Here is a 27,086-nt window from a genome sequence, read left to right on the forward strand (position 1 = left end):
TTTCAGCAGTACTCTGTCACAAGCGGTTTATTAGAACTTCACTTTGACAATAAATAAGGTATTTCCCAAGCAATCAAAATGTAATTATTTAGAAAGTTAAACAATGCAAGTTTTCACAATGCAATTTTTTATATATACATAATTTACTGTATTTTAAACACCAGTTCATCTGGAGCTGTACAACAGTAGGATGTCTATTTTTTAAATTCACACAGCAGAAGACTACCAAGACATGTCTTTCATCTGGAAGCTGTGTGTGTAAAAATAATCACAAACCATATCAGCTTCAGGTTGGATAGTCCAACTGTTAAGAACAAATCCCTCTGTTCATTAGACCAGCTGCTGAATTAAAATCTGAATGTATGGCTTACTCAGGAGAAATTGTGGCTTTTTAAAGTTACAGTTTTAAAGGATGAGTAGGCTGCTCAGTTCCAACAGTATGATGTAACCATTTGTAGTTTACAGTGCTACTGCACAACCTATTCTGCTCTCTAGACTAGTGGCACAGGGCAAAACTTCTGTAAAGAATGATCATTTTCGTTGTTGTATGTCTCTAATAGTAAGTACAAACTTTGCACTTAAACTATGTACTGTTAACTATGAAAACATCTTTCAGTTTTGGTCACATGAATTAGCATTTCTTCACTTAAATACTCAAGACATTTAATATGCCTAAATAATGCTTTTCAGAGTTTGACATACAAAATTAACTTCAAAAGAATGTTCCTGTTAAATAAAGCACCAAGATTTCCCCATATGTTTATTCCTTAAAGAAAGTCTGTGAAATACTAGCTTTTTTTTTTTTACACATTAGTTCTGCTAAGTGTTGTAATTTTAAAATAATATTTAATTCTTATGGTTTGATCACAGCCATATTTCCAAAGTAAGTTTTACATATTCTGTGCAACATCCCATTTTCTTTAAGTGCAGAGGTACAGGTCTCAAAGTTATGCAGCTGCAATCGAGTTATCATCTGCTTGACGACCCTGAGGCTTTAAGAAAATAAAGACAGAGAATTAAAAAAAACCAAACCACCCAAACAACCCCCCCCCCCCAAAAAAAAAAAAACCCAAACAGAAAAGGCTAAGGCTACTAGGAAACTAACTTTGCAATACACTGTGTTATCAATGTAGCTCTGGTACACAAGTGTAGCATTAAGCTTATCCTGACTTCTAAACGTTTCCAATAGCAACACAAACACAGAGGACATCCAGCTGAAATTTCAGTTTGGCCCAGTGAGACTTGGTAGAGGCTTCAGCTCTTTAACTGCCCTGTTAAATGCCTTCTCCATACACATCTGGACAGCTTAGCACAAGGCCCAGCTGATCAGAGTTCTGAGCTTCACTGCAGTACAGAAAGCTGAAAATTATCAGTGCATAAAACAGGAATGAGACTGACAGTTTCTTGGAGCAATTTTAAGCAACATCACTAGAGACGGGAGAGAGCAAGGAGGAAGTTTTAAAGAAAAGGCATCTGTACAACAAGCTTTTCTGAGGTCTTGACAATTCCAAAGCAAAAATCAAAGAATTCCGAAGCCTGAAAGAGTCTACAGGAGTGTTCTGAACACCACACTTTTGAGGGTAAATGCCTTTTCTATTTACTTAGGGGGACACCTTCACAACCACTCTGGAAGAGCCACTGATGGATAGCATATGTAAAAAGTAAGTTCTGCCTATCTGTTTTGGTTAAAACAAAATTGAAAGAATGCCAGGCCCATTTCCTAGAAACATGATTAAAGATGTCTGGACAAGTCCATCTCAAATCATACAAACAAACTCTTCAGGTTCCTTGGTTGTTAAGAGCCTGAATAAAAAGTGAAGAAAATATTCTGGACACAGCAGCAGTGGAATGAGGAAGCATTGTTTTAGGCAATTGGATTTAAAAGATTCTTAAAAAGTCAAAAGACCACCGTGATCTGTTTTTCATGACATGAGTGAACTGTCTTCAGAGTTATATCACTTATGAAAAAAAATCTAGCCTGAGTGATTCACTGACAGAATGAGTTTTTAAAAGTTATTTAGGGAGGTGTGGGATGCTACAGTGTCTCTGAACCTAGTCATATGGGTTGCTCAAACACTTTTTTCAGAAGTGCTGCAAATTTTGGTATTAAAAGTATTTAATTATATTTAGCTCACTTCATTACGCTCAACATAAATGAGTTTTAAAGTTTCCTCTGACAGAGTAAGACATGGAACAAAACAACAGGGAAATAACAAGTATGTTCAGCTTGTTCACCTAGTGGTAACCAAATATGTATGCACTGAAACAGATTTCCTAAGATTTTGGTTGACAACACCAAGGCACAACATGAGATTTTTCAAAGCAATAACTCTGTTACAAGGTGGCTGTTTTAGTCTGCTTGGAAACACTCAGCTTGAACAGAGTTGGAGTGGTTGTCCCCCAAAACCTGAGGAGCCCCAAGGAGAGTCTTTAAACACAGGTCACTTCCCACAGCCTTACCTTTACAAAAATGTGTGTTGGGATGAATCGTCTGAGCAACTGATTGGTGAAGTTTGGGAATCGCATCAAGTTAACGTGAATAGAAGGTAACTGCTGATATCCAGCCATCAGAGGATAGAAGTTATATAACATTTCCTGCTCCGTGCCAGGAAGGATCCTTAATCGGATCTTAAAAAAAAAAGAAAGCCACAAATATAGGTGTTCTGTGTCTAAAAGCAGTACTCTGGTTACTTTCTACTTATACAATGGTTACTTTCTGAAGCTGGAAAGAATTTAAATTATTGCTTCTACACTGAAACACCACGTTACCCATAAACAACATGACAAACAGCTCCTAGTCAGACTTCCATTTAGCCCTTTTTCAAAGGGAGTCTGCATCCCCATATTCTTCCAGACAGAATTTACCATACTTTAAACACCTAAAAACCAATGAGTTTGTCCTCTCTGCACATCAGCAGAAGTCTAATCAATGTGTTCTTCATTACCAGATAAGCCAGCAAGATCAGTAGATGTGACAGTTTTGTACCTGTTTAAGGCCAGAGAACATGAAGGCATCGCTGGGTTCCACTGACACCTCCACATCCTGGACTAAGTTGGTCTTATTTCGCAGGTGATACCTGACAGGTAAGGATTCTCGGACTCGACCGAATGATGGCAGATCTTCAGAAAGAAAGTAAGAAAGCTCAAATATAAAGTGTGTTTCAAGTTCCATTAAAAAAAAAAGTCTATTGCAAAAAGCAGTGAAAAGTTTGAAGAAAAAAGATACAATAACTAGGCATCTAAAGCATTTCTGACAAGTTTTTTTAGAAACAGATTAAAGAACAGAATACAACTTCATTACAATTTTCTAGTAACACTTCTTCAACATCTAGTTACAAACCTCCTAACTGCTAACACTGGCCAAGAATAATAACTAAGAAGTCACTTTGGTGGCTGCTGGGTATTTTCAGCTTACCAAAATCTAATCAGATACTGTCAAGAAGCTCCTTTAAAATATAGGACAGGATGGTGGAAGAATCTCAGTAAAAATGAAACCAAACCAAGGAAAGCATCAGAATTATGTGTGTTCAGTGAGCATTTCAGTACCCCTCTGTTCTTGTGCAGGTGAAATGCTAGAAGAGAAACAGTTCATTTGCCTACAAGCATCTTCAATTCTCTAGGCTATTTCTTTCCTGGCATGCAGCCAGGGTGTGTGTGGATGGAACAACTGTCACCATAGGCATCTAGAGAAACCTACTGGGAAGGCAGCATCAGCAGAGGTAAGTCCAGCCTCTGTGCTGCCATCTAATACAGGTCAATCCATTGATAGCTTTTAGGAGAAAATATTCATGTAAATAGCTTCCTGCTCTTCCCTTCAAGGGGGAAAAGCAGGGCAAGGCTTGAGGCAGTCTAAGTGACGATATGGTTTATTTCACTAGCCCCATAATATCCAGCACCAGTTTTCTGTCTTTTGCTACAGTCAATGCAAGCTTTGGGTTCTGTAAAAAATTCTGGCAGTCCTAGAAATTCTAACTGGGACGTAGATGTTGCCAAATTAATATTACCTGCATTAACATGGAGGGGAATGCTCTCTACAATCACATGTGGTAGAGTGATGACTGTGCTAACAACAGGTACACTTTCCACAGGTGAACTTCTGCAGGAAAAAGTCAAATGCAGACCACGTTGAATATTATACAACATAAAGTATCAAGTAAGTACACCAAAAGAACATCATTATATGTGACTAAATTAATATTTTAGTAGCTTCAAATAAATTAGTCGTTTCAGTGGTGGAAAGAAAAAACAGAAATACACGAGTATTTCATGACTGGAGAAGACAGGGAGTAGAAGGTGACAAAATAGCTTTGTAATTGATCTAAGATCTTCCATGAAGCTTTCTTCTTTGTAATGCTAAAACCATAATCCTATATTTATCTCTTAAGTGAAATATGGATTTATCAAAAGTCTAACTAACTAAGCAGTAATTAGTAAGGTCCAAAGTCTTGCTACAGAAAGATTCAAAACTTTTTTTTGCTTTTTTGCACTCCCCCCCCCAAAGGAAAACCAAACCAACAACTCACTATCATCCCTAAGAACAAATCAGCTTACTTCGTCTCCCCATCAGGGCCAAGAGATGCTTACCTCTTCCAGGAAATTATATAACACCCAGTTGCCACTCCAGTAGCATTAGTAACTGGAGGACAGCGAAGGCAGAAGCACTCACTGGCACTCTCACCTGTCTGTAAAACAACTATCAGCAAGATTTTGTTTAAAATCAAAGGATAATTTTTGCAGAAGCCACCAAGTCTAAAAATCCAATACGACACAAGCATTCAGCCAGAAAGGCCTTTGAAGTGCTCTGCAAACTATACCTACATAATGTATAAATTCAATAGATTGCAAAGTATTTCAACATATGAAAGAGTGACATAAGCAAGCATACGACAGTTTACTTTCTGATCACCATTATGAGGTCTTTTATGTACACACAGAATGAGTCATTTGAAATTTAGAGTTCATAAACACACACAAAAAGCGAAATAATGCCAATTCAAATTCTACACTTCTCCTACAGCAAATTCCAAGACATCAGCATAAGAGGTCTCTGATGCTTGAAAATAATATGAACATGGATACCTCCCCTCTCCCACCCTAATGGATGAGAGGTGGGGAAGAGAAGGAACACAAGAAAAATCTACTGGCTTTGAGTTTTCACTCTTTTTCTTCTTTTTTTTTCTGATCAAATGAACTAAAAAAAGTACCTTTTCATTTAGAGAGTGATTTTTAAAAAGGACTAACAAAATAGGTTTTAGTCTTTCAAAATTAATCATTAACCTTTAAAAAAAAAAAAAAATCAACCAAAAGATGGACACCTATGGTTGGTACCTGTGGGGTTCATATGTCCTGGCACTTCGCTCTTTAGGAGCAACCAATCGAGCCATGAAGCACAAGGTGCCAGAGCTGAAGATGAAATATTATAGTTTGAAGAGTAAAGGACATGGGAAGTAATTGCTTTTTGCCAGGCAACCTTTGAATCTACAGAGGAACTAGAGTATTGCAAGTCCTTGATTGCACGGGTGGACAGTTGCCCCACAATCAGGCAGCCACCGAAACTACCTCATTTGATCCGAAGTTTTGATAGAATACATATTTTCACATCTCTGACCCCGCAAATGCAGAGAATGTTTTGCTGGAAGATTTTGGATTGGCTCTATTGTTAAGTACTCCATTTATTTAACTTTAACACACTGCAGTTTTAATCGGTAAGAGTTGCAAGATAATTTTTTTTAAATTTAAGTAATAAGTTAGTAAATTGAGGCAATATTAGAAAAAAAAAAAAGACGCTTACTACTAATTGTTTTTTATAACCTACCCTTTCTAGCTTCACATTTTTCAGTTTTGTGGCTGCAATCATGAGCATTGATCACTGGTCTTTGGATGTTGCCTCTATCACATGGTAAAGTGTTTGCATTCCAGAAAGTATACATAGCCCATAAAAAGTGGAAACATTGAGCATCTTTTCATATGGATATCTAAGTTGCATTTCAGAAGTACTTTCAGGTGCTTTCCCTTACATCCGTTATATTTAGAATTTTGTTTACCATCCGTTATTCAAGTCTACTTACTTGATCTAATGAAGCAGAGCTACATTTTGAAGCATACTGCTGTCCAAGTTGCATTCTGGCAAGCAACCAGAGTATTAAGCAGCTTGCTTCTATTCATAGTTTGATAAGCAAACATTTAAAATGTCCCCTTCTATTACTCCCAAGTTATGCAAAAAGTATCCTCCTGATAGAGAGCATACTCTAAGAAAACTTACCATTCTCCACATAAGATTCCAGTTGATCTACCGGGGTCATGGAAGCTGACAGCTGTAGCTGGCTAGTTACAATAGTGAGAGGCCAAGGAGAGGCACTCAGGATGTCCGTCATCAGTAAAAATGGTATATCTGCAAATACTCTGTCCAAGTGCTCCAACTGTCAAACACAGACACAAGCTCTGACTATTTCTGACCAAAGAGGGTGTAACTCTCCAAAGTGGTGTGATTCCAAAATATCAACAACTTTTCAAACACATACCTTCGTGGAAACAAATTTGACAGCAACATCAAAGGGAAATACTGTGTCTATGGTTACAGTTTCATCCTGTATAGGTAACAAAAGAGGTAGAAAGAAGAGTTTCAGACCTGGCTGTTGATGACAAAGATTACTAATGTAAAATTACTTTTAATCATCATTTTAACCAAGTCCTCCCCAGGGAAAAATATATCCTCAAAGATATTTAAGAATAAATATAGAAAACTTCTGCTTATAGTTACAAAATAGTTCACCCTAGAAAAGGCTACAATTACGCTTATTTATATGCTGATTATACCAAATGCTGATTTAGCATGTTTTTCTATATACAAGAAAGGTTTCTAAGACACTTGAAATTACAGCTTTTAGAATATTTCTTGCATTTCATGAATGTATCTCCAGCAATTGGTGCATCTTTAAAACCTACCCGGTGACACTTGCACAGGATTTCTTTCCCCTCAACAACAGTGTTGATTAAGTAAGAAATGTAAAACAGAAACATTCTTGCACCAACTGTTCCACAACGAATGTAGATTGGTTTTTCCAGCTGCAAAATAAAGGAGACTGTGTGAGTCAAGCTATACCTAAAATTACATTAATTAGGCCTAGAGCTGTCCAAAATGTATTAATCATCTTACTTGGTCCAAGAGGGCAATAGTAGAACGGGTATTTTTTTTGACTATAAGAAATCTCCTTCAATCTTAATCATGCAGTGAGTTTTAATCAGAGTAGCACAGCTCCAGCTGCTTTGCTACTGATGCTCATCTGTTACTTAACTGTACAAGGAAAGACCCATAACTGTGTAATATGTGATATACCTGACTTCTAATTTACTGGTCACAGCTTCAGTTTGGTGTTAAACTTGCATATTTGATCCTCTACCACGTTGAATCACACTTGCTGACTACTATCTACTGCCCATTAGGCAGTGCATTTAATTAACAGTTGAGATTAGCCTCCTTATTTCTGATCTCCCTGCTGTATCATCAATCCCAGAACATACCTTATTCCTAAATTTAGTCCAAAAGAGAATCTAGTTAAAGAAATACTAAACTACATGTAAACACAGTAGGTTAAATATGCCATAAGTATTTAATTTATTGGTTCATACATCTGAAAGTAAACATGTGGCCTTCTACGAGAGTTTATTAGTTGGTCCCTATTTTCTTAAGTGTGATACAGAAGTAAGGTTTTAAGCCTTCACCTTTTCCCCTGGTTGCAAGTCTCCTACAGGAATGTCAGGAAGCAGTGCAGGAAAAGAGTCATCACAGGCATCTGTTCCATGAAGAGTCACCTGAGTTTTCTGAGTCAAGTTGGCATCTTGCCCTAGGATTAAAAACTGTCTTCATATCCACACAGGCTTACATCACTAAAGCATGAAAACAATAACTAAAAGTAATGCAATATTAATCTCAAAAAAGCAATGCCTAAGGAATTAACATTGTTGATTTTGTTGAGGGAATCTTTCAAAAGTACCAGCAGAAGGTAGATTTGAACACCACCTTAAGTTTTTAAGTTGAAGGGTTCACATCCCTGCAAGTTTGTTTCAGCTATTTAGGCCAGGGAAAAAGTATCTCAAAAATCAGAAGTCACATCTAGATGTTCCCTACCACATATGTAACACAACATGATTATGTGATCCAAGTTTTCCTGATACTCTATAATGAAGTAAAAACAAAAGTGTCACTGTTCTGAGATTCTTTTGTTTTCAAGAGCATGGTTTAATGATTTCACATATTTAAAAAACTGTTCTTCCAAATTGGTATTGAAAATACATAATACCAAATGTATAAATGTTAAGTGACACCATTCTTTGGTCAGAGCTTAACTAGAATAATGGCATTACTGCAATTATGTGGGATAATTTTCAAAGCAAAACAAGCCACATCTTGCCAGAGTTGCAACTGTGGAAAATACATCAACTTCCCTATCAATGAAATGTCACATTTCAATTGTTCTTTTAATGCAACTAGCAAGCCCACACTGACCTTGCATATCACATGTTAAAGGGTTAAGATCAAGCAAGGAAAAAACCCAAGAAAAAAAAGAGACCATCTATTAAATGCTACTTCAGGACCCAAGCCCAAACACCCAATTAAACAAGTTTCAAGAACACTTCACTGACTTCAATGAACCATAAAACTGCATAGGATATGTGGTTCCGTTTCAGAATACACAGAACACATGGCATCCTTTATGTTAGTGGCTCAAAAATATTTTTGCCTTTTAGGATAATTGCTACTAATAGGAGTACCAAGAGTAACATTTGGGCTTGACATATTGAAAACTATCAGCAACATCTATACACAGCTAACTAGGGCTTACACATACAATATTTGCATTTTTAACTTTTCATTCAAAGAAATACTGCCTCAGTTCTCCATTGTTCTCCAAATTTGAAGTGGTTTAAAAGCCAAACCACAAAGTCCAGAGCAGGGGAAAAAAAGCACAGGGTGAGTGTAGGAGAAAACCCACAAAGACCATACTTAGAAAACATTTATCTAGTGCTGTCTAATGCTTTCATCTCAGTCTCAGCAAGGAAAAGATCTCTCTTTAGGGGAAAGAAAAACTTAGTTATAAGCAAATTAAATAAAACGCTAGAAAGTAATACAAAAACTTCCATGTTTTCTTTCAAGCTGGTAAACACCACAGACAAGCCATGGTTAAAATAATCGTAACTGAATGAGTCTGTTAGCTCTTGTTCTTACCACTGGTATTTCATCATTCCCAACTTTCGCTTTGGTTTGGCTCTTAATTACTGCAGGAAAGCCATTTACTATATTTCTCTGCATTGCATCAAGAACAAGGACTCAATTATAAGACTGCTGGATTAAAAGAAAATAACCCCAAATACCTGGCTTTAAACCTGCTGTAAGCTTAACATCTTTGGCCACTGTCTCCTCATGTGACTGGACTGTCACAATCAAACAATACATTTCATTAGTCAGGGCAGGAGGTTCATGACGGAGCTGAACAGAAATGTTCGGCACTCTAGAAATAATCCTTTAAGAGAAGAGACTCAGTTATTGTATGTTTCTTAAATAACATGTTTTAAGCCTAGTTTAAAGGAGACTAAACCAGTCTACTGTTTAAGAGAGGTCTGACAACTGGTGGCCTATTAAACTAAGATATGTGAGGCTCCTGAAAAGCAATATGATGGGAAAAACTTGATAAAAACAGACCACTTTGGAACCCCAGTAATAAGCATTAATGGTTCAGATGTTCTGTCAGGAAAGAAAAAAGCACTCGCACCAACTGCAATCAAATTTAATTATTTTTATTACTAATAATAGCTTTCCAATACTTTTTTTTAAGGGATTCTTTGTGTGATAGCTTTCATAAGAGAGCAATAACACCTCCCAGTTTGCACAAAAATCTAGGAAAATCTGCCTAGCAAAGTTAGGTGAAGGGGAGAATTAAAGTGTTCTTGGCAGACTCAGAGATCATTGCAAGCTTTTTCTGTGCTCCCAGCTATCTGGAGCCTAAAGAGTCCTAAAGAATTGGATTGTATCTATCTTATCCCCAGTTAAGCAAAGACATACTAAGTAGCTTGTATTGAAGAAGTCCAAACAAGTCTTTTATCTTCTTAAATAGAGTGATCAGGACTTCACAGGAGACTCACAATGATAGATTATTTTTATATATATTTTTTTTTTCAAGTTTTTACTCACATAGTGCTTGCCTGAATAGTCAAACTGTCCCAGTGCACTTCATTGTCTGGAAGCTTAGGTCTTCGCTTGAAAGAACGTGCTGCCTGCAATGCTTCTTGAGAAGAGGCAGCATCTCCTCCTCCTCCTCGCCAGTTCAGAATCACACATCGGCCAGATTCACTTCCCAGGATCAAATCCACAGAAGTGATCTGACAAACAGAAATTTGAACATGTATTGGTAACTTTGTCTTCTGATCGCCTACTGTAAGAATATAGTTTTTCAACATATACTGGCACAAAAAGTACATGTATCATCAAAAAGCTTCTGGCAGCTTTGCAGACTGAGCACCTCACCACCCCAGGACTTCATTTAATGAAACAGCAGTGGGAAAAGTATCCACGCTCATGTGTGTGCAGCGTAATAGGCTGCAGTTTCCTACCCCCCCATAGTGCTATACCATCTCTCACATTTTGGCTTTTTTTAATGTATTGCACATATCTAAAAGAAAAAAAACTTAAAAACCCAACAAAATCTTGGAGCAACACTTAAGTTTTTGTAATTTTTTTTGTTGTTGTTTTGGCATTGTCAAGAGTTTTACTCTCACTTTTGATACTCAGTTTCAAGAATTCAAACATTCAGTGACTTAACTGGTGCCAGATCAGAGGCACACTGTAGTCTGAGTTCATTGTACGTAACAGTAAGAAAGCTGCAACATAAATTGACAAACCTCAATCTTCTTTCCTACATCTTCAGTTTTTGCAACAAATTTGAACGAGAACTTTCTTGTTTTGCCAGGCACTAAGCACATTGTTCCTTGCGATGACTGTTCTAGAACATCACTTTTTTGGTAGGCTTCTTCTACTACACAGTATTGGTTGTAATCCTACAATGGCAGAGTGGGGAAAAAAGTTGATACATTCAGACTGAAGACATCTTCAGAGAGTAATGGCAGTATGGCAAATATTAAGGCTCTGTGTCACTGGATCAAACCATATGGGTTCTTCCTACTTTTCACATTATCAAAGTTAGACTTCGCAAGTAATTACAATGCAATTCTTTGACACAAGATATCCATTATATTAATGCAACTTCATGCATTACAAGAAATAAGACACCAAAATGATCCTTCTGAAACTAGAGATCTTCACAGAAAAAAAAAATTATAGATGAACTAATCAAACTGCATTTTGGAGTTTTATCCCAGTATCAATATACTTGTCAAAAGTGATAGATAATGGAAAAGAAACCACAAAAACATCTTTCAGCTCAAGTATTAACATAATTTTTGCAAAAAAGCTTTTATTTTTTTTATGTTTAAAGACACTAACAGATATTATTCCATTCTTATCACAAGCTTCTATCACTAGCTCAGAGATATAAAGAACATAGTTACCTGATTATTGAAACTGATGCAAAGCTTAGAAAACCTGATAGGATGAGGACAATCAGCTCTCAAGTATACATCAAACTGCACAGGAACATCAACATGAAAACTAGGAGCAAGAAATTTTGCTTTGCACTGGACTGGAATTGAAAAAAAAAAAAAAGAAACAAGAAGTAGGTGTTAAATATAAACTACAACATTAAGTTCCAGAAGCACACTCTTGAAATAATTGTGGTAAGGATTTTTCTGTGTACACTCCTAGAACTTTGGTTTGTAAGTGGGACAAATTTGACTACTAACACTGTCACAGAAAACTACTTTGGCCAAAACCTTTGCAGAGGAGAACAGATGCAGATGTCCAGCAGAAAACAGATAGTCCTGTATACTTGCATGCAATTTTTCTGTAACAGTCACTCATTCCCCCTTTCTATGGGGAGTATTACTTTGCATACATTTTGCCCTCTTTCCTCAGAATCCTTCTTCAAAGCACATCAGAGTGACAGAAGTCTTCCAAAAAGCAGAAATTCTTCTTTAGTAATCCATATCAGGGATAACAGATCACTGAATTTTCTCATTATTTCTCATCCTGCTGATTTAGACAAAGACAGCAGTGCTGGAACGTTGTTCCTCACTTTAATATAGACTTCATTTTTTTTTTTTCTAACTAGTTATTTTCAAGGTATAACTACATCAAAATTTATGATTTGGCATAAATTTGCTTTCTTACTTACCAAATGGTATAAAATCTTGGACTTCTATTGTAAAAATATTACTGCCTGCCAAGGAAACACGGTCAGCCCACAATTTTTGTGATGCTTTCACAGCAGCAGCGTCACAATCAGGTTCAGGATCAGGGCTTTCATTCTAAACACAGGTAAAAGATTACAAACAACAGCAAAAGAAGGCTACCAGGCACTGACCACTCTTAGAATTATTTAAAAGGGTAATAGGAATTCTGCCACTTACCATTAGAACTTTTATCAGATTCTTTTCTATTCGAGATTTCTGATCTTCTTTAAGAGTAGATGCTAATAAACAGAAAAAAACAAAGGTTACAAGACAGAAGCAAGTGTTCCTACTTTCTTTTTTTTTAAACTTAACAATAAATCTTTCCTTTAGATTGCATCTTTCAAATAACGCATTCTGGGAAAAAAAATTCTAACATCCATTTACTAGTAATGAAGGATTCATTCAGTTTTTGGAACTTTTCCTATTTTAAATGTTTCCTCTTACTTTCACTGGAACCAAGTAAAATATTTTTTGGTTAGACAAGCATTTTGTAATTTTTTGGAGCAAAATCCCAGAAGAATAATGCTTATGCCTTCCTGGTTTTTATGTTTAAAAACAGAAGAAAGCATAGAAAACTCTGGAACATGCAAAGAGGCAAGTTCAGATAATATTAGAAAAAAGGTAAGGAAGAAAAAAGGACTATTTAAAATACACATTATTGTTTTGAAGAAAGGTGGGTTTGCACTGTCTGCTATTCTTTAATACAAAGCAGAGTGGCCTGGGTACCTAAAAGAAGATGCAAACACATTTTTACCACACCTACCCTAGTAGTGGTGTTAGCAATTTAGGGCACAAAAGGATTATTTCTGCAATGTCAAGTAAGAGACATTACATGGACCAGAGTGCTTGCATTGTTACTGTGCAGCCACTCTGTGTCACATTTTTTCCTTAAAACATACCACATGCATATTTCATCAGCAGAGTTCTAGTAAAAGGTCCAGAAATATAGTGTTAGCTTTGTTACTAGGAAAAATGCTTTTCCCATCCCAAAGCTCAGGAAGTTCCTGTTACATTATTTCAACTGTCTCAAACGAAGCTCTGTGCCTCAGACATCCCTGACACAGTCTAATTGAATGCGATGAATTTTATAACAGAAGAGCAAGAAAACTCAAATTCCAGCATACCACAGAAGGTAGTAAAAATTCAGCACAGGTACACAGCTATTTTGTAGTCAAATAATTTGAAGTACTGTAAGCACTGTATCTGACAATGATTTGCCATACTTCGAAATACATGTACTTAAATTTTTCTGTATAGGCCGAGTGGATTTCTTAAAAGAATACCTACCTCTACCCAGTAGCTCTAAAGAGTATGTTATATAATCTTTTAGCTGGGCCATCAGATATGAACATTTGAGTGCTGTTGTCAATATGGAAGTGAGAAGGGTCCACCATCCTTCGCTGCGATATTCACACATAACATAATCCAACAGCCTGCAACACATTAAAATCGAGAGAGAACAAATTATACTCACCAAGAGTTTTTAGAAGCTTGCCTTTATTTGGTATCATTAATACAAAATTCATTTTCACTAATACAAATGTTAAAATCAAGTCTACCATTAATATGTGGCTATGATTATTGGAAAGAACATGAAACTGTGGTAAAGAAATACATTTATTCTGTGAATTTTCTATTTCAAACTAGAAAAATTTTCACAAGAGAACAATAAGAAAACTCACTTGTCTTCACATAAAGAACTAGCAAAACAGCAACTAGACAGAAGTGTCTTAGTCCAGTATTGCATTAAAAATATGCCTTACTGTTGAATATGCAGTAAATACTAAGAAAAACAACTGAAACCCCTGCAATAAAGTCCCCTTCCAAACTGAAGAGCTTTAATGTTCCTTAACCCTTCCAAACTGAAGAGCTTTAATGTTCCTTAAGCCAAGAAGCTTTTTTTCCTACCTCCTATCCCCTGCTCCCTTCAAGAGTTTCAAAGATCTACAGCACATGCATCAATCTTTATGAAGCAAAACCACATACCTTAATACGTTCCTAATACTGACCAATGTTTGTTATTACTAGGAAAGCAGAGAAGCGATTTTTTTAAACTCTGCTCAACTGTTTAAGACAAGAATTTCTGCCTACTTCAGAAAAATCTACTTAACATAAAAAGCAAGCTTCTCCATAGAACAATCAAGCTTGATACAAATTGATCTGCTTATCGTAGCCTATCTTCTCCTCCATGTAAATTTCCATCAGCTACTAACAGCAGTAAATACATTCCTATCTTCAAACAAGAGACAGACAGACAGACAGCACTCAATCAGTGAGCTAGAAATATATATTTGCCCAGTAAGGCAAACTCCCACAACAGCTCAGAGCAGGAAGTTTTTCTGCTCTAATAACTGACTCATCATATCTATTTTGCTTTCTTTAATAAAAGTGGAGTTTGTAGACTCAATAGCTTGTGCTTCAATCAGATCCAGGTACAAGGATGATCTTACACAAGCTTCCAACATTATTTCACAGCAATATGACATGGGGTCTTGGTGAGAATACAGGATGCAAAAGAAGCAATCATGAAAGATACTCACTTCAAAGCCTTGGCATAATCTTTAGCGTAGTAATATTCTTCTCCCATTTGAACCACTGATTAAAAAAAAAAAGTTCCACATCAATATTGAAAGCCTTTGCAAAATAAATTTAAAAAACACATCTGACTATCTATACTCACTCAAATGACTTTTCATTCTTGGACATTTGTATTTCTTGAACTGCGCGACAGCATTACTCAACAGAGTGATTATTAGCTCCTATCAGACAAAATCATTACTGATATCGTTATATATACAAACATTAGCATTGTGCTAAAAACAGATTTTTTTTTTCTGTAGAATAAAACTTACCGAGTGAAGGACATTTTTCTCTTTTAACTGTAGAGATAAAATCCCCATCTTCTCCTTTTCAGGATCAGAAAGATCAAAGCCTGCATAAGACAATGAAAAAAATCTATGAAACTGGAACTCTCTCCAGACCCAAAGGGAACTATTTATTCTGTGAGCAATATGCAATGCAAGCTTCGACTTAAACACAGTCGCACATTCTTTCACCTCACAGACAGTTATATCTGTCTAGAAGGGAAATTCTAGAAAACAAATATCTTTCCCCTTGTTTAAAAGAAATTATCTAAAGCTACCCAAAATACGCAAATTACAGTAAAACTACCTAGTCTTCATACTGCATCTATTAACATTTAAAGTGTGTATATTAAGACAAATTTGTAGCCTTTTTCCAATCTGATATCAAATAAGGATACAAGCTTATGTTTATGTAGCACAGACCTCACCATCACATGAACTGCATAGGGCTTTAAAAGACTATAAACTCTTGCTGGAACAAAAAACCCCCAACTTTAATATATTAACAGGTAAAGTTTCTCTTCATCTAAAACTGTTTAACCTCAGAAATAGATTCTAAAGAATTTTATAACAGTAAGATTGCAAGATAAAAGAGGTTAGACAGTACTGTATTTACAGTAAAACGAATAAAGTCTTAAAGAGGGCAGTGATATAGCAGTAAAGCCCAAAGGATATGCAGAGAATATAGGAGACCAAATGGAAAGGGAGAAAGGGAAGTAAAACCACAGATAACAATGAAGATCTCAGAACTACATGTATATTCATATAATATAATAATGGCCAGTCTTCGCGAACGAAGATTTGGGGAAAGGTCTTTTTTACCTTTCCAGCCTGCGCAATGGATTTTTTTAGGTGAGACACAGCCTGCGCTGAACTGAGCCCACCCTTTAATCCTAAGGTTCATCTGCCAGGCCCAAGCAAGCTTGGACAATGGCAGTGAGGTCCTCAGGACGTAGGTTTGTTTAGAGTGACCTTCTCATAGATGGATGGCCTTACAGGGCTAACGGGCTCCATCTGCCTGGGAGACTGGCTGGGATTCGAACCTGGGTCGCAGAGGTGAGAGTCCTGCATGCTAACCACTAGGCCACCAGGGGTCCCCATATTCACATATAGCTCAAAGATGTTACAATGTAGAGTTAGAAATTCTGAGAAAAACATCCTTCTTAATAGAAAAATCATTAATTCCTTTCTTAGATAAAAATCTAGTCATTGCATCCTCTCAATCCATTTCAAAATAAAAAAAAAAAAAAACTTTTTCATCAAAAAAAAAAAAAAAAAAAAGTCCTGAGCTCCTGTCTGCAGTTGACAAGACACAGTATGGATGGCAGGATGAACTTATAATGATCACTTTCAGAGACATCATTACTTTTGCTGTATCCAGTTCTCCAACTTCTCTTCCCAGGATCACTGCAGTCGGGATTCCTGCAGCACAGTGATTACAGGTAGCTTGGGCAGCAATAGAAACAAAGCAGCAGCAGAGCTTCAACATGGCCTATGCAACTTTGCTGAAGACCTGATCCTGCATAAACCTGAGGTTCCTTTTTCTGTTCATTATAGAGATTAAGCACACTTCCTGTGCTGCCAACTGACACCTGCTCAAGTCGTACAACCAACTAACAAGAGAGTGAGGTCTCAGCCCTGCATCCATCTCAGTGGAAAAGGGATTACATGCTGATGCCTGCTAAGTTAGCTGGCAGGATCAGCAGCTAAAAAAGTTGTCCAAACTCCACAGATGCAAGATGCAAGAAACATACTCAATATTCCTTGCCGCCATGGTCTTTGCCCATAGAAGTCAAGCACTCCAGTTTGCGTTTCCAGGGGATCCGGATTGGGATACATCACAGAGGACTGTAAATTCAGCAAATACAGTAACAAAAAAGGCTTCATATTTCATTTTCTGCCAGGTAAGCATCAGAAAAACCCTAAAACAATACCCTCCCCCATATACTGATACTAATGCTCTTGTTTCTCCACTTCCCATAAGTCAACAGATACAATGCACATATAGAAAAATATACTGGAAAAACAGACCAGTAAGTTTTCAAGTATCCAGACATGTAGAAAGTAGATTTAAAAAAAATGTTTAAGAACATGTCAGAATTATTTGTAATAAAATAAATACTAATGCATTTTCTCTGGAGTAACTTTTCCCATACACAATAAATACATGTAAAGTTAGTAAGCATCAGAAAGACATATATCCCTTCTTGGATTTCATTTATGCATATTACAGATTGTTCCACTTCCATTTAAGACTACAATATTAGCTAATTTACTATCTAGTTACTTGCAAAGCATTTTCTCCCCTCCCAACTTACATCATGGTTACAAAGCATACTTGCTAGTTGTTTCCGTTCCTGTGCATAGTAGGCTGCCTGCTGGTAATAGAAACCTGGATTCTGAGTTTGAATTGCTGTCAATCCCAGCTTAATCGCTTCATCAAACAAGTCACCAAAAGCCTGAAACCTGTTAAAAAAAATTTGTAACCAAGATTATGTACAGAACAGCAATTTGAACTGAAAGGTACCCTACAATTAAAAGTTCTGGTTAGTGTTAAGGCAGATTACATTTCCCTGAACTTTTGCATCTAAATTCTATGGCTGCATTTGTGTCATACTCTGTTCATTCAAAGAGAAAATTGGTCAATAATCAGTGCAAAACAGAACAATAGTGTACAGTTTATATGTTCTAATGTATCTTTATCTTAGATAAATTGCTCAGAATTTGTATCTTGTCTAGATAAGTAAAACAGTGAACTTCATAAGGTTATATAAAACTAAGCCAGAAACACTACTAAGCAAAAACATACTGTTTAGACATCCAGGCAGCGTGCTCAAAAGCCAGTTCTGCACTTCCTATTTTTTTCTTGCACAGGTCAATATGCTTCCTGAACTGTGCGATTGCATCCAGTGGAGTATTATGCTGAAAACAAAGGCGACAGATCTAGAAAACATCAAAATAAGAGGAAAAACCACTGTGTTAGGCTGCTAAGAATTAACACTCAAAAAATTCCCCCAAACTAATTTTACATATTTCTGAAGAGCAAAAATTGCATAAAAAATATAGGGAGAAAAATAGATGTAAACTATAATGCACTACACCTGAAACCATATAGTCCTCTATTTCATCTAATGCTACTTTTCTTCCCCTCCTCCCCAGGACACCAATGGACGAGTGCATAACTCACTGCCAAATGTAACACAGAACTGCAGAGCCACTATAAATATCATTATCTTTAAAGACTTCAATGTGCAAATGGAATTTGATGGAATCCAACTCCAAGATTGTTGTAAATGGTGGGATAGTTTTGTTTTACCTAAAACACTCTAAAACACCACGGAAGTATGGTCTGATTCTTACCAAGTTGCTTTCCTCCTCCTAACAAGCAGTAACTGAACTATATTGCCCTAAGTTTCGCAAGAAGACAAAAATATTCAAGGAACAAGCAGCCTTTGTGTTTATTCCCCCTGCACAGAGTGCGAGTTAAAGGGAGTCTAGTCTTTCAGATGATTGCATCTCAAATGAACTCCAATCCTTCAAAATAATCCCAAACTTCAGCTAAGGATCTTTCTTTTGTATGGAATTCAGAAGTCTCTGCAAGTCTGAGTGTAACTGGTATTTCACTCTTTCTAATCCATCTCTGTAAAAGCAATATAAAATGAACTTTTCACACATTAAAGATGCATCGAGTTCTTTTTTAAGTAAAGACTGTCAAAGATTAGAAGTACAGGTGTTACCTTGTAATTTATAAATCCTGCCATGGTCTTGATTTCCAGCATGTTTGTTTCATGAGCCCTCAATTCATGCACAAGATTATATGCTGTTCTGTAATTCCTAAGCATGAATACTTTAATTAGAGTTAAATCATACAAAATAATAAAATTTAAGAACAGGACTGCCGACAGCAAAAAACTGCCTTTCAATTAGAGCGTTCTTCCCAGTGAAGAACTTGCCCCTTACATACATGTTTAAATAATTTTGCATTCAGGAAAATATTTATCACAGTCTATGGCTTAGAGGGTGGAGGAAGATTACATGAGTCTTACTTGAGAGCATTCTGTGTATCCTGTTTCAGCTCACTGAAGAATGCTATTTTGAACTGGTGTCTAACAAATAAAAGCTGCAAAACACAAATAGTGTACATCATTCACAAACATTCCAACATACCCGTTACCTACAAAGCAGACACAGGTGATAATTTCAGAAATTTACATAATATAGCACTAGACTTGAAAAACTGACTATGCAACTGTTTCCTAATAGTTTTCTCTGCCACCAGGACACAGCAGTGATCTTTCAACAGATTTAATCTACCCAAAGCCTTTTACCCTGGAAAAAGGGAGAGGCTTTGTAACACCCCAAAGTCTCTACAGAGTTGTTGTGCTTTGCAGCTCATCACTTGGATTCCAGATTCCAAGAGAGAGAAGCTGGCAATCTCATCAGAACATTGTGTGTCTGAGTGGATTTGAAAAGCAAAAGTTAAAAAGCCAAATCAAGTGCAACTTTGAGTACAAAATGTCTAAGGAAAGCACATCCCACAACTTGTTAAGATACTACACTCAAATAGGTTAAACCATAGAGATAATCAAGAAGTTTTTCTTTTTTTAAGCTGAGTGCTTGATTTTTGGGCTGCAGCTCTTCTAATGCAGATGTGAGGAAGACAAATGTAAGAACAAAACCAATAAAAATAAAAGTTTAAATTGTAGAAAATAAAACCTGATTTACTTTCTATACTGAGAGGACATCTCAAGTTGGAAGGGGGGGAATAAAAACATTTAAGCAATAAACAACTCTTATTTTCATGTTTTAACATGCAATATAATTTTGCACAGTACTTCAAAAACAGGGTAACATTACCTGATGAGTGGTTTTGTTCAAGAACTCCTTGTGAGATTTAACTCTTCGTATTTCTGTGTAATAATAAGTCTGTGCATGCTCATAGAAAGCATTTTCCAACCTGCAACAAAGTTGCTCATAAGTTTCACAAAGCTTCTCCCACATACAAAGAAATTCTGAAGTTCTTCAAAATAAGTTATTTTTAATCCTTCTTATTTCAGTGTTGGCAAAGTAGCTCGAGGTATTACTAAACTCTTCTTTAAGTTACAACACAGGTTAGAGTCTGCAGACAAAAACTCTTCACATAAGGATAACAAGAAGTAGAACAAGCAAGTTTGAGAGCTTTATATACTGACTTCTTATACAACAATCTCTAGCATTTAATTTAAGAAAGTCTGAGGGTAAGCTGTTCTGATTTTGCGAGGCAATAGAAAGTGGAGAGATGCCCCTAAATCAAGGCAAGCAAACCTTGCCGAGGCTCCCAGACAATGTCTGAACCAGTCAAGATCTTATTTGCTGAGGGGAGGAGCGGGAAGGAAAAAATATCAGTAAACAAAATTATGAGGGCACAGACTAGGTTTCATTATTCTGTCCAAACATCAACAGCTACTTGGTTTGCAGAGGTAACAGTGGGATTTGTGTTTGCAAGATAAATAGCCCAAGGCAAGTTACAGGGGGAGAAGACAAAGAACACCAAATGCAGTATGAGGCTAGGAAAATCCAAGAACCACATGCTGTATGATCAAGCTATAAGGAGCAAAATCAACTAGAACAAGACCAGAATCCAGGAGAGGAATACTTGCAATAGCACTGACACATGCAGGAAATAAAGGCTGAAGTACCAACTCTGTGATTTGGCCAAGAAGGGATCACTGCAAACCTTGACTAAGGCAGATCACAACTTGTTTTCTGCCTGCCATGCAACTGAGAGGATGGCGATGAAAGCAATGGGAAAGACCACTGGACAGCATTTGTTAACTATGAATTCAGTCACAACAGGGAGACAAGACAAATAAAGTCAACCTAGTATATTTGTTCTGGTATTATTGCGGCCATATAAGAGAACATGAGCCAGTCTGAAGGGTAAAACAAATTATAATCTTTTATTACTGTGAAATCTCAATTAAAGATGTCAAAATTAAAAGATTTATACCAGAACTTCTGACATGATTATATGCACAAACAGTTGTTGCCTTTTTTTTTCCCCACCCCAACTTGGAGACTGTTGCAAATCTCTTAATACATCTCATAATAAAATGCAACTATATGCAGTTTGCAAAGGCAGACACTAGTTAACATGCAGTAATGGTTACCCTATTTTGATGAATTCCAGTGGCAGTTTGTGAGCAGCGTGGATACAATATCAGTATTAATTTATGTTGAGAATTATGCTGTTTATATATAAAGAGCTGTTTATATATAAAGGTGAGAGAAGAATTAGCCTCTCAGACCATGACCTCTTCTCTCCCTGAGCATATATCAGAAAATTAAAACTAATTTTATTAAATCACGATTTGCCTTAGTTTGAGCCCTTCTTTTTAGATCTACACAAGTCTCTCTATCTTTCCCTAATCTGTTTTTGAAGTCTTCCTAATTTATTTGATGTTGTGTTCACAAGAAATTTATAAAATGACAAAGACATAATATTTGCAGACAGACAGATGCCACTTAGCATAAACAGAAAGAGAGAGCTGCACAGCCAGGAAGGGGAGTGGGGGGAAACAAAAACCTGCCAAGAGTTAAATTTAACAACAACACATTTGTAGGGAAAATCATTTAGAACCAGCAGGGCCAAAACCACTGCAAAAGTAGAAAAGTTCACTTTGCCTCTATCTCACTTGAGGAAGGGAACATCTTGGGATATTTAATAATATTTCTTTAAAAGCAACATATCTGACTGTCATTACTCAAATTCACAGAGAAACAAAGTGGTGTGGAATTCAGCAGGCCCCCTTACTGAGCCTTGCGGAACATCACTCGTGCTGTGGGAGACAGTGTCAAAGGCTTTACAACAGTCCAGGTAGACAATATCCACAACCTCTCCCTCAACCACTAAGCGGGTCACCTGGTCATAGAAGGAGATAAGACTGGGGACCTCCCTGGTTGACCAGGGCTGCTGGTAAATGATTGAAAGTGGCTCATCGAGCACTTCTGCCAGCTCCCTCAGTACCCTTGGGTGGATCCCATCTGGCCCCACAGACTTGTGCATGTCTCAGTGGTGTAGCAGGCCACTGACCATTTCCCCTCAGATTATGGGGGCTTCATTCTGCTCCCTGTCTCTGTCTTCCAATTCAGGGGGCTGGGTACCCTGAGGACAACTGGTCTGGTTATTAAAGATTGAGGTAAAGGATGCATTAAGCACCTCCGCCTTTTCCTCTTCTTCTGTTACTATGTTTTGCCCCACATCCAATAAAGGATGGAGATTCTCCTTAGCCCTCTTTTTGTTGCTAATGTGCTTATGGAAACATTTTTAATTGTTTGTTTGGGTTTTTGTTTTGGTTTTTTGTGTTTTGTTTGTTTGTTTGTTTTGTTTTTACAGCAGTGGCCAGATTAAGTTTTATTTGGGCTTTGGCCCTTTCCCTTTTTTCCCTGTATAACCTCATGAAATACTTGTAGTCCTCCTGAGTTGCCTGCCCCTTTTTCCAAAGGATATAAACTCTCCTTTTTTTCCACAGGTTCCAGTCAAAGCTCTCTGTTCAGGCCAGAACAGTCTTCTTCTTCACTGGCTCGTCTTTCAGTACAGGGGACGGCCTGCTCCTGCACCTTTAATATTTCCTTCTTGAAGAATGTCCAACCTTCCTGGACTCCCTCCCAAGAGACTCTGTCAACCAGTCTCCCAAACTGGACAAACTCTGCCCTCCAGAAGTCCAATGTAGCAGGACATTGACCCCCCCATCCTTACTTCTCCAAGAATCTAAAATGCTATCATTCTGTGATTGCTGTGCCCAAGACAGCCTCCAAGCATCACATCACCCACAAGTCCTTCTCTGTTCACAAAGAGCAGATCCAGTAGGCGCCTTCCCTAGTTGGCTTACAGACCAGCTGTGTCAGGAAGTTCTTTTCCACGCACTCTAGGAACCTCCCAGACTCTTTCCTCTCTGCTGTGTTGTATTTCCAGCAGACATCTGGTAAGCTGAAGTCTCCCATGAGAACAAGGGCTAGTAATTATGAGGCTTCTCTCAGCTGCATCTTCATCCTGGTTGGGTGGTCTGTAACAGACTTTCAGCAGGATACCTGCCTTGTTGGCCTTTCCTCCTGATTCTTTCCCATAAACACTCAACCCTATCATCATCATCATTAAGCTCTAGACAATTGAAACACTCCCAATCAAAACACTCCCTAACATATGGGGCTACCCCACCGTCTCTCCTTCCTTGTCTTTCCCTTCTGAAGAGTTTATAGTCATCCACTGCAATACTTCACTTGTGCAAATCATCCCATCATACTTCCATGATGGTAACCAGATCATAGTTTTCCAGCTGTACAAGAGCTTCCAGGTCCTCCTGTTTGCTGCCTATGCTCTGTGCAGTGGTTTAGATGCACTTCAACTGGGCTATTGATCCCACCATCTTTTTGGGGGGAGAAGCCCTAATTCCTACGTGACCATTCTCAGACACTTCCATGGTTCCTAACACAGCCATAACCCTTGTGTCTTCACTGCCACATGAATTTCCATCCCCTACTTCCAATGACCCAGCAGAATGAAGGTCCTCACTAGCACACCAATACACCGGCATGCTGTCCCCAGGCTTACTTGGTTTTAACCCTTTCCCCCTTTAAGTCTAGTTCAAAGCCTTTTTAATGAGCTGGGCTAACTCTTTCCCCCATTTGAGACAAGTGTACACCAGCTGTTGCCAGCAGGCCTGGTGTTGTGTAAACCTACCCACAATCAGCAAACAGAGCAAAACAGCGCTTACCTTATGATATAGCCAACAAGATGATCAGTGTGTGGAAGTACAAAGAGTGATTTTCCAGAAAGGTCACAAGCATTACATAAAGCAGCTGCCCTCTCTGATGCAATAACATCTTCCCCTAGAGAAGTCAAGGAAAGCACAAGTAAGTGGTATGTGGTGCTACAATGTCAAACTAGCTCTAAAAGCTTAAAAGTCAAGTTATGAACCTTAGGTAGACCTAAAGCTCTAAAAGATATGGAAAAGTCTACTAAAGTTAAAACCAAGATCGCATTCTTTCTTACTTCTTTCAGAATACTATGTGATTCATCCAGCAGAACACATTGCAGAAACTTTCTAGCAGTCTCTAGCAAAAAACTACAAGTATTACATAAGTTTTTCATCTCTCCCAAAATTAAATACTCTGTGTCTTGAGAAATACAACAGCATCCAGAAAAGTCAAAGACATACAGCAGGTAGAGCAAAAACAGTTTGTCAAACACTCAAAAGTGTACAGCTACAGCTGAAGCAACAGCTCAACAGAAATGCAAGGCTAAAGTGTATCACATTTCACAGGTCCACTTGGCTCCAAAATTTTATTGACTGAAACAGAATTAAGATGAAAGACCTTTGTAGGTACCAAATACCCTTCCTCTAAGCTCTCAATGCTTTTACTGCTTTTCTTGATCTTAAACAAGGTTTAAAATGCAACTTGCTTACAAGAAGGCACCTCATGTGCATAACACTAGTAAACCATCTTTGATACTGTGTATCAAAAATCAGACTTGGACTTAAGAGGAAGACGTTAAGGAGAAAAGTATCAAATGTTTAGGGTCAACCGCCCTGAAAGCTTTTTATCCTTACACTTTCCTGCAGTCACATTTAATATATGTGGATGACATTAGACGAAGAACTGAAGATAACGTGACAAACAACAGTCAGCTCGGTCCCTTGGGTCTTCTGAAAAACGAGAACTTCACAACTGTGCACAGAGTTTTCAAGTACCTGGAGGCAACGGCGTTTTTTTCTGAATCAAAACCACAGCGACTTTCGTATTTCTTCCCTGCAAACTTTGCCTAAAATAAAGACAACACAGCACAGTGTCAAGGTTTCACTTCTTAATTCTGAATAAACACAACAAAATGAGATTTCAGTCTAGATGGAAGCACTGGAAGAATGTTACATAGGAGAAAAAGCCAAACATAATAATATACTCCATCATTCACAGAATGCTGTGTTCCCTTTTTTGGGACAGGATAATTGCACTGAGTTTAGCAAGCAAAATTTCAGGGGCTGTTTGTAAATAAGTGACTTTTACAAATAAACTGTTAAAAAAAGCTTTTTACTGTCAGTTGTACGTTAAAGAGCAAAGCTCAAGTTCCCCTTAATTTGTGTTTAAGGAAAAAAAAAAGATATGTTTTATATTCTGCAATTTACACTTACATTAGCTTTTACTACATTATGAACCAAGTGAAAAAAGTCTACCTGACAATTTCAACTCGAGTAGCACACTCCAACTGCTTTTCCTTCCACTGTGGCTCATCCCAGTCTAGTTCATAGAATACCACCACAAGTGCTGGAACCAAATTCAGGTGTTTGTTCATCCAACCAGTCTTCAGGATTCCTTTTGGAATATACCATTCATAGGATGTCCTCTGAAAATATTGAGGATATTAAAGCAAGCTACCAAATCCATTTACAAACATTTGTAGCAGGAGAAAAGGAATTGCCTCTACATTCTTGTCACTTGAGAATACATTTGTCCATTTCCTTTAACATTCCTCCCCCTGAGCCTTTGCTCCCTATTAAGACATATCCCTTGATACCTGGCATCAGTACTTTATGTCTGAGATAGCAGCAGCAAAGAACATCATATTCCAGGTAGATTAGAGAAGGGTCAAGTTCAGAAGCATGTTTCACATAGTGCCATGAAACATTAGGCTTAATTTAAAACAGGGCTCTCAAACAGAGCAAGGACACACCAGTTTAAATTCTTTGCCTTTGCCAGCATCATGGAATTATGTAGTTTTCCAAGGGTTAAATCCACTGACATTGCTTCTTAACTTGCCGTTGCAAAGCAGAGAGTAGAGCAGAAATATTCCTTCTGCTGTGTTTCACTTAGTCAAAGGCTTCATGCTGTTTTCAGAACACACTAATTCCAAATATCTAATTTCTCCAGAGTTAAACTTGAGGTTCCATTAAAGCTTAAATTTTACAAGGTGCCTTAGTGCTGAGTCAAAGAACACCAAGTACTTCAAAATGCAAACCATACTGTCTTCCTCTGCTTCTGGCTCACGAGCTAAGGCATCCGGTCTCCTATGCACCCACTGCGCTCCCTCACAACACCCTTGGCTTCCCCTTCACCCTCACAATTTCCCTGACTTGAAGCTCCCACGCTTCCCCTCCAAGAGGGGGGAAGAGGCAGCGCAGGTCTGGCCGGGCGCGGTGCTCGGCCGCCTGCGGACCCCGCAGACCAGCCCACGGCCCTTCCCTCAGGGAGACACCAACTCCCGCGTCCTCACTCCCGGGGCCGTGCTGCAGGGACAGCGGGCTGGAGCCCTGCAGGACGGGGGGCACTCGGTACCTTCGTCCTGCACTTGGGGTACTCGTGGTCGCCGGGCAGCACTTTGAAGGAGATGGGGACGCGGTCGGCCCTGCGGTTAGCGCAGAAGGCGTCCCACACGGCGCGGTGCACGGCGTTATACACCACGTCCAGGCCGGTGAGCGTGACGAATGCCATGGGCCGGCAGCACAGCTCTACCGGGAAGTCCCAGTGCGTCGGCGGGGTCATCCTGCACCCGGCACGGCGGCCCGCGGACCAGCGGGACAGAGGTAGCAGGAGGGCGGCCCAGGCCGGCCGCAGGAGCGCCCCGTTGTCCGGGGTCCGTCCTCCCCGGAACGCCGCCTACCGCGGCAGGATAGAGCCGGGACGCGCCGGGAAGCGCCAGCTGGGAGCGGCCGCGGGTCACGGGAGGCAGCGCGGGCGGGCCCCGCCTCAGGAAGCGAGCGCTGGGCAACGTCGGAAGGGCAGCGCGAGCGGCCAATCGACGCCTCGGCCGCACCGCTCGGGCCAGTCAGGAGGGACGTCACTGGCCAAGGAGCCAGTGAGCGGAGGGAGGAAGCGCGGGCGGGCGCGCAGCGAGCCAATGGGACA

The 27,086-nt window shown here is 38.5% G+C and overlaps 1 protein-coding gene across 1 annotated transcript; it reads right to left on the bottom strand.

Moving 5' to 3' along the window:
• Positions 1 to 26,830, bottom strand: TRAPPC11 (trafficking protein particle complex 11). Its single transcript, XM_027676645.1, has 29 exons — positions 26,517 to 26,830; positions 25,418 to 25,587; positions 24,938 to 25,008; positions 23,960 to 24,074; positions 20,064 to 20,163; positions 19,253 to 19,326; positions 18,944 to 19,040; positions 18,016 to 18,149; positions 17,525 to 17,672; positions 16,961 to 17,054; positions 15,195 to 15,274; positions 15,023 to 15,101; positions 14,883 to 14,937; positions 13,630 to 13,775; positions 12,520 to 12,581; positions 12,285 to 12,417; positions 11,563 to 11,693; positions 10,897 to 11,052; positions 10,190 to 10,377; positions 9,373 to 9,521; positions 7,723 to 7,844; positions 6,946 to 7,065; positions 6,522 to 6,587; positions 6,263 to 6,419; positions 4,585 to 4,693; positions 4,005 to 4,096; positions 2,987 to 3,120; positions 2,461 to 2,628; positions 1 to 992 (listed from the first exon to the last, which is right to left on the bottom strand). Exons 1-29 carry the CDS (start codon positions 26,721 to 26,723, stop codon positions 948 to 950), a joined length of 3,402 nt encoding a protein of 1,133 aa, XP_027532446.1. The 5' UTR covers positions 26,724 to 26,830; the 3' UTR covers positions 1 to 947.
• Positions 26,831 to 27,086: the final 256 nt, after the last annotated feature.

The sequence above is a fragment of the Neopelma chrysocephalum genome, unplaced genomic scaffold (assembly GCF_003984885.1).
Source record: "Neopelma chrysocephalum unplaced genomic scaffold, ASM398488v2 Primary Assembly neopelma1_42, whole genome shotgun sequence".
Lineage (NCBI taxonomy): Eukaryota > Metazoa > Chordata > Aves > Passeriformes > Pipridae > Neopelma > Neopelma chrysocephalum.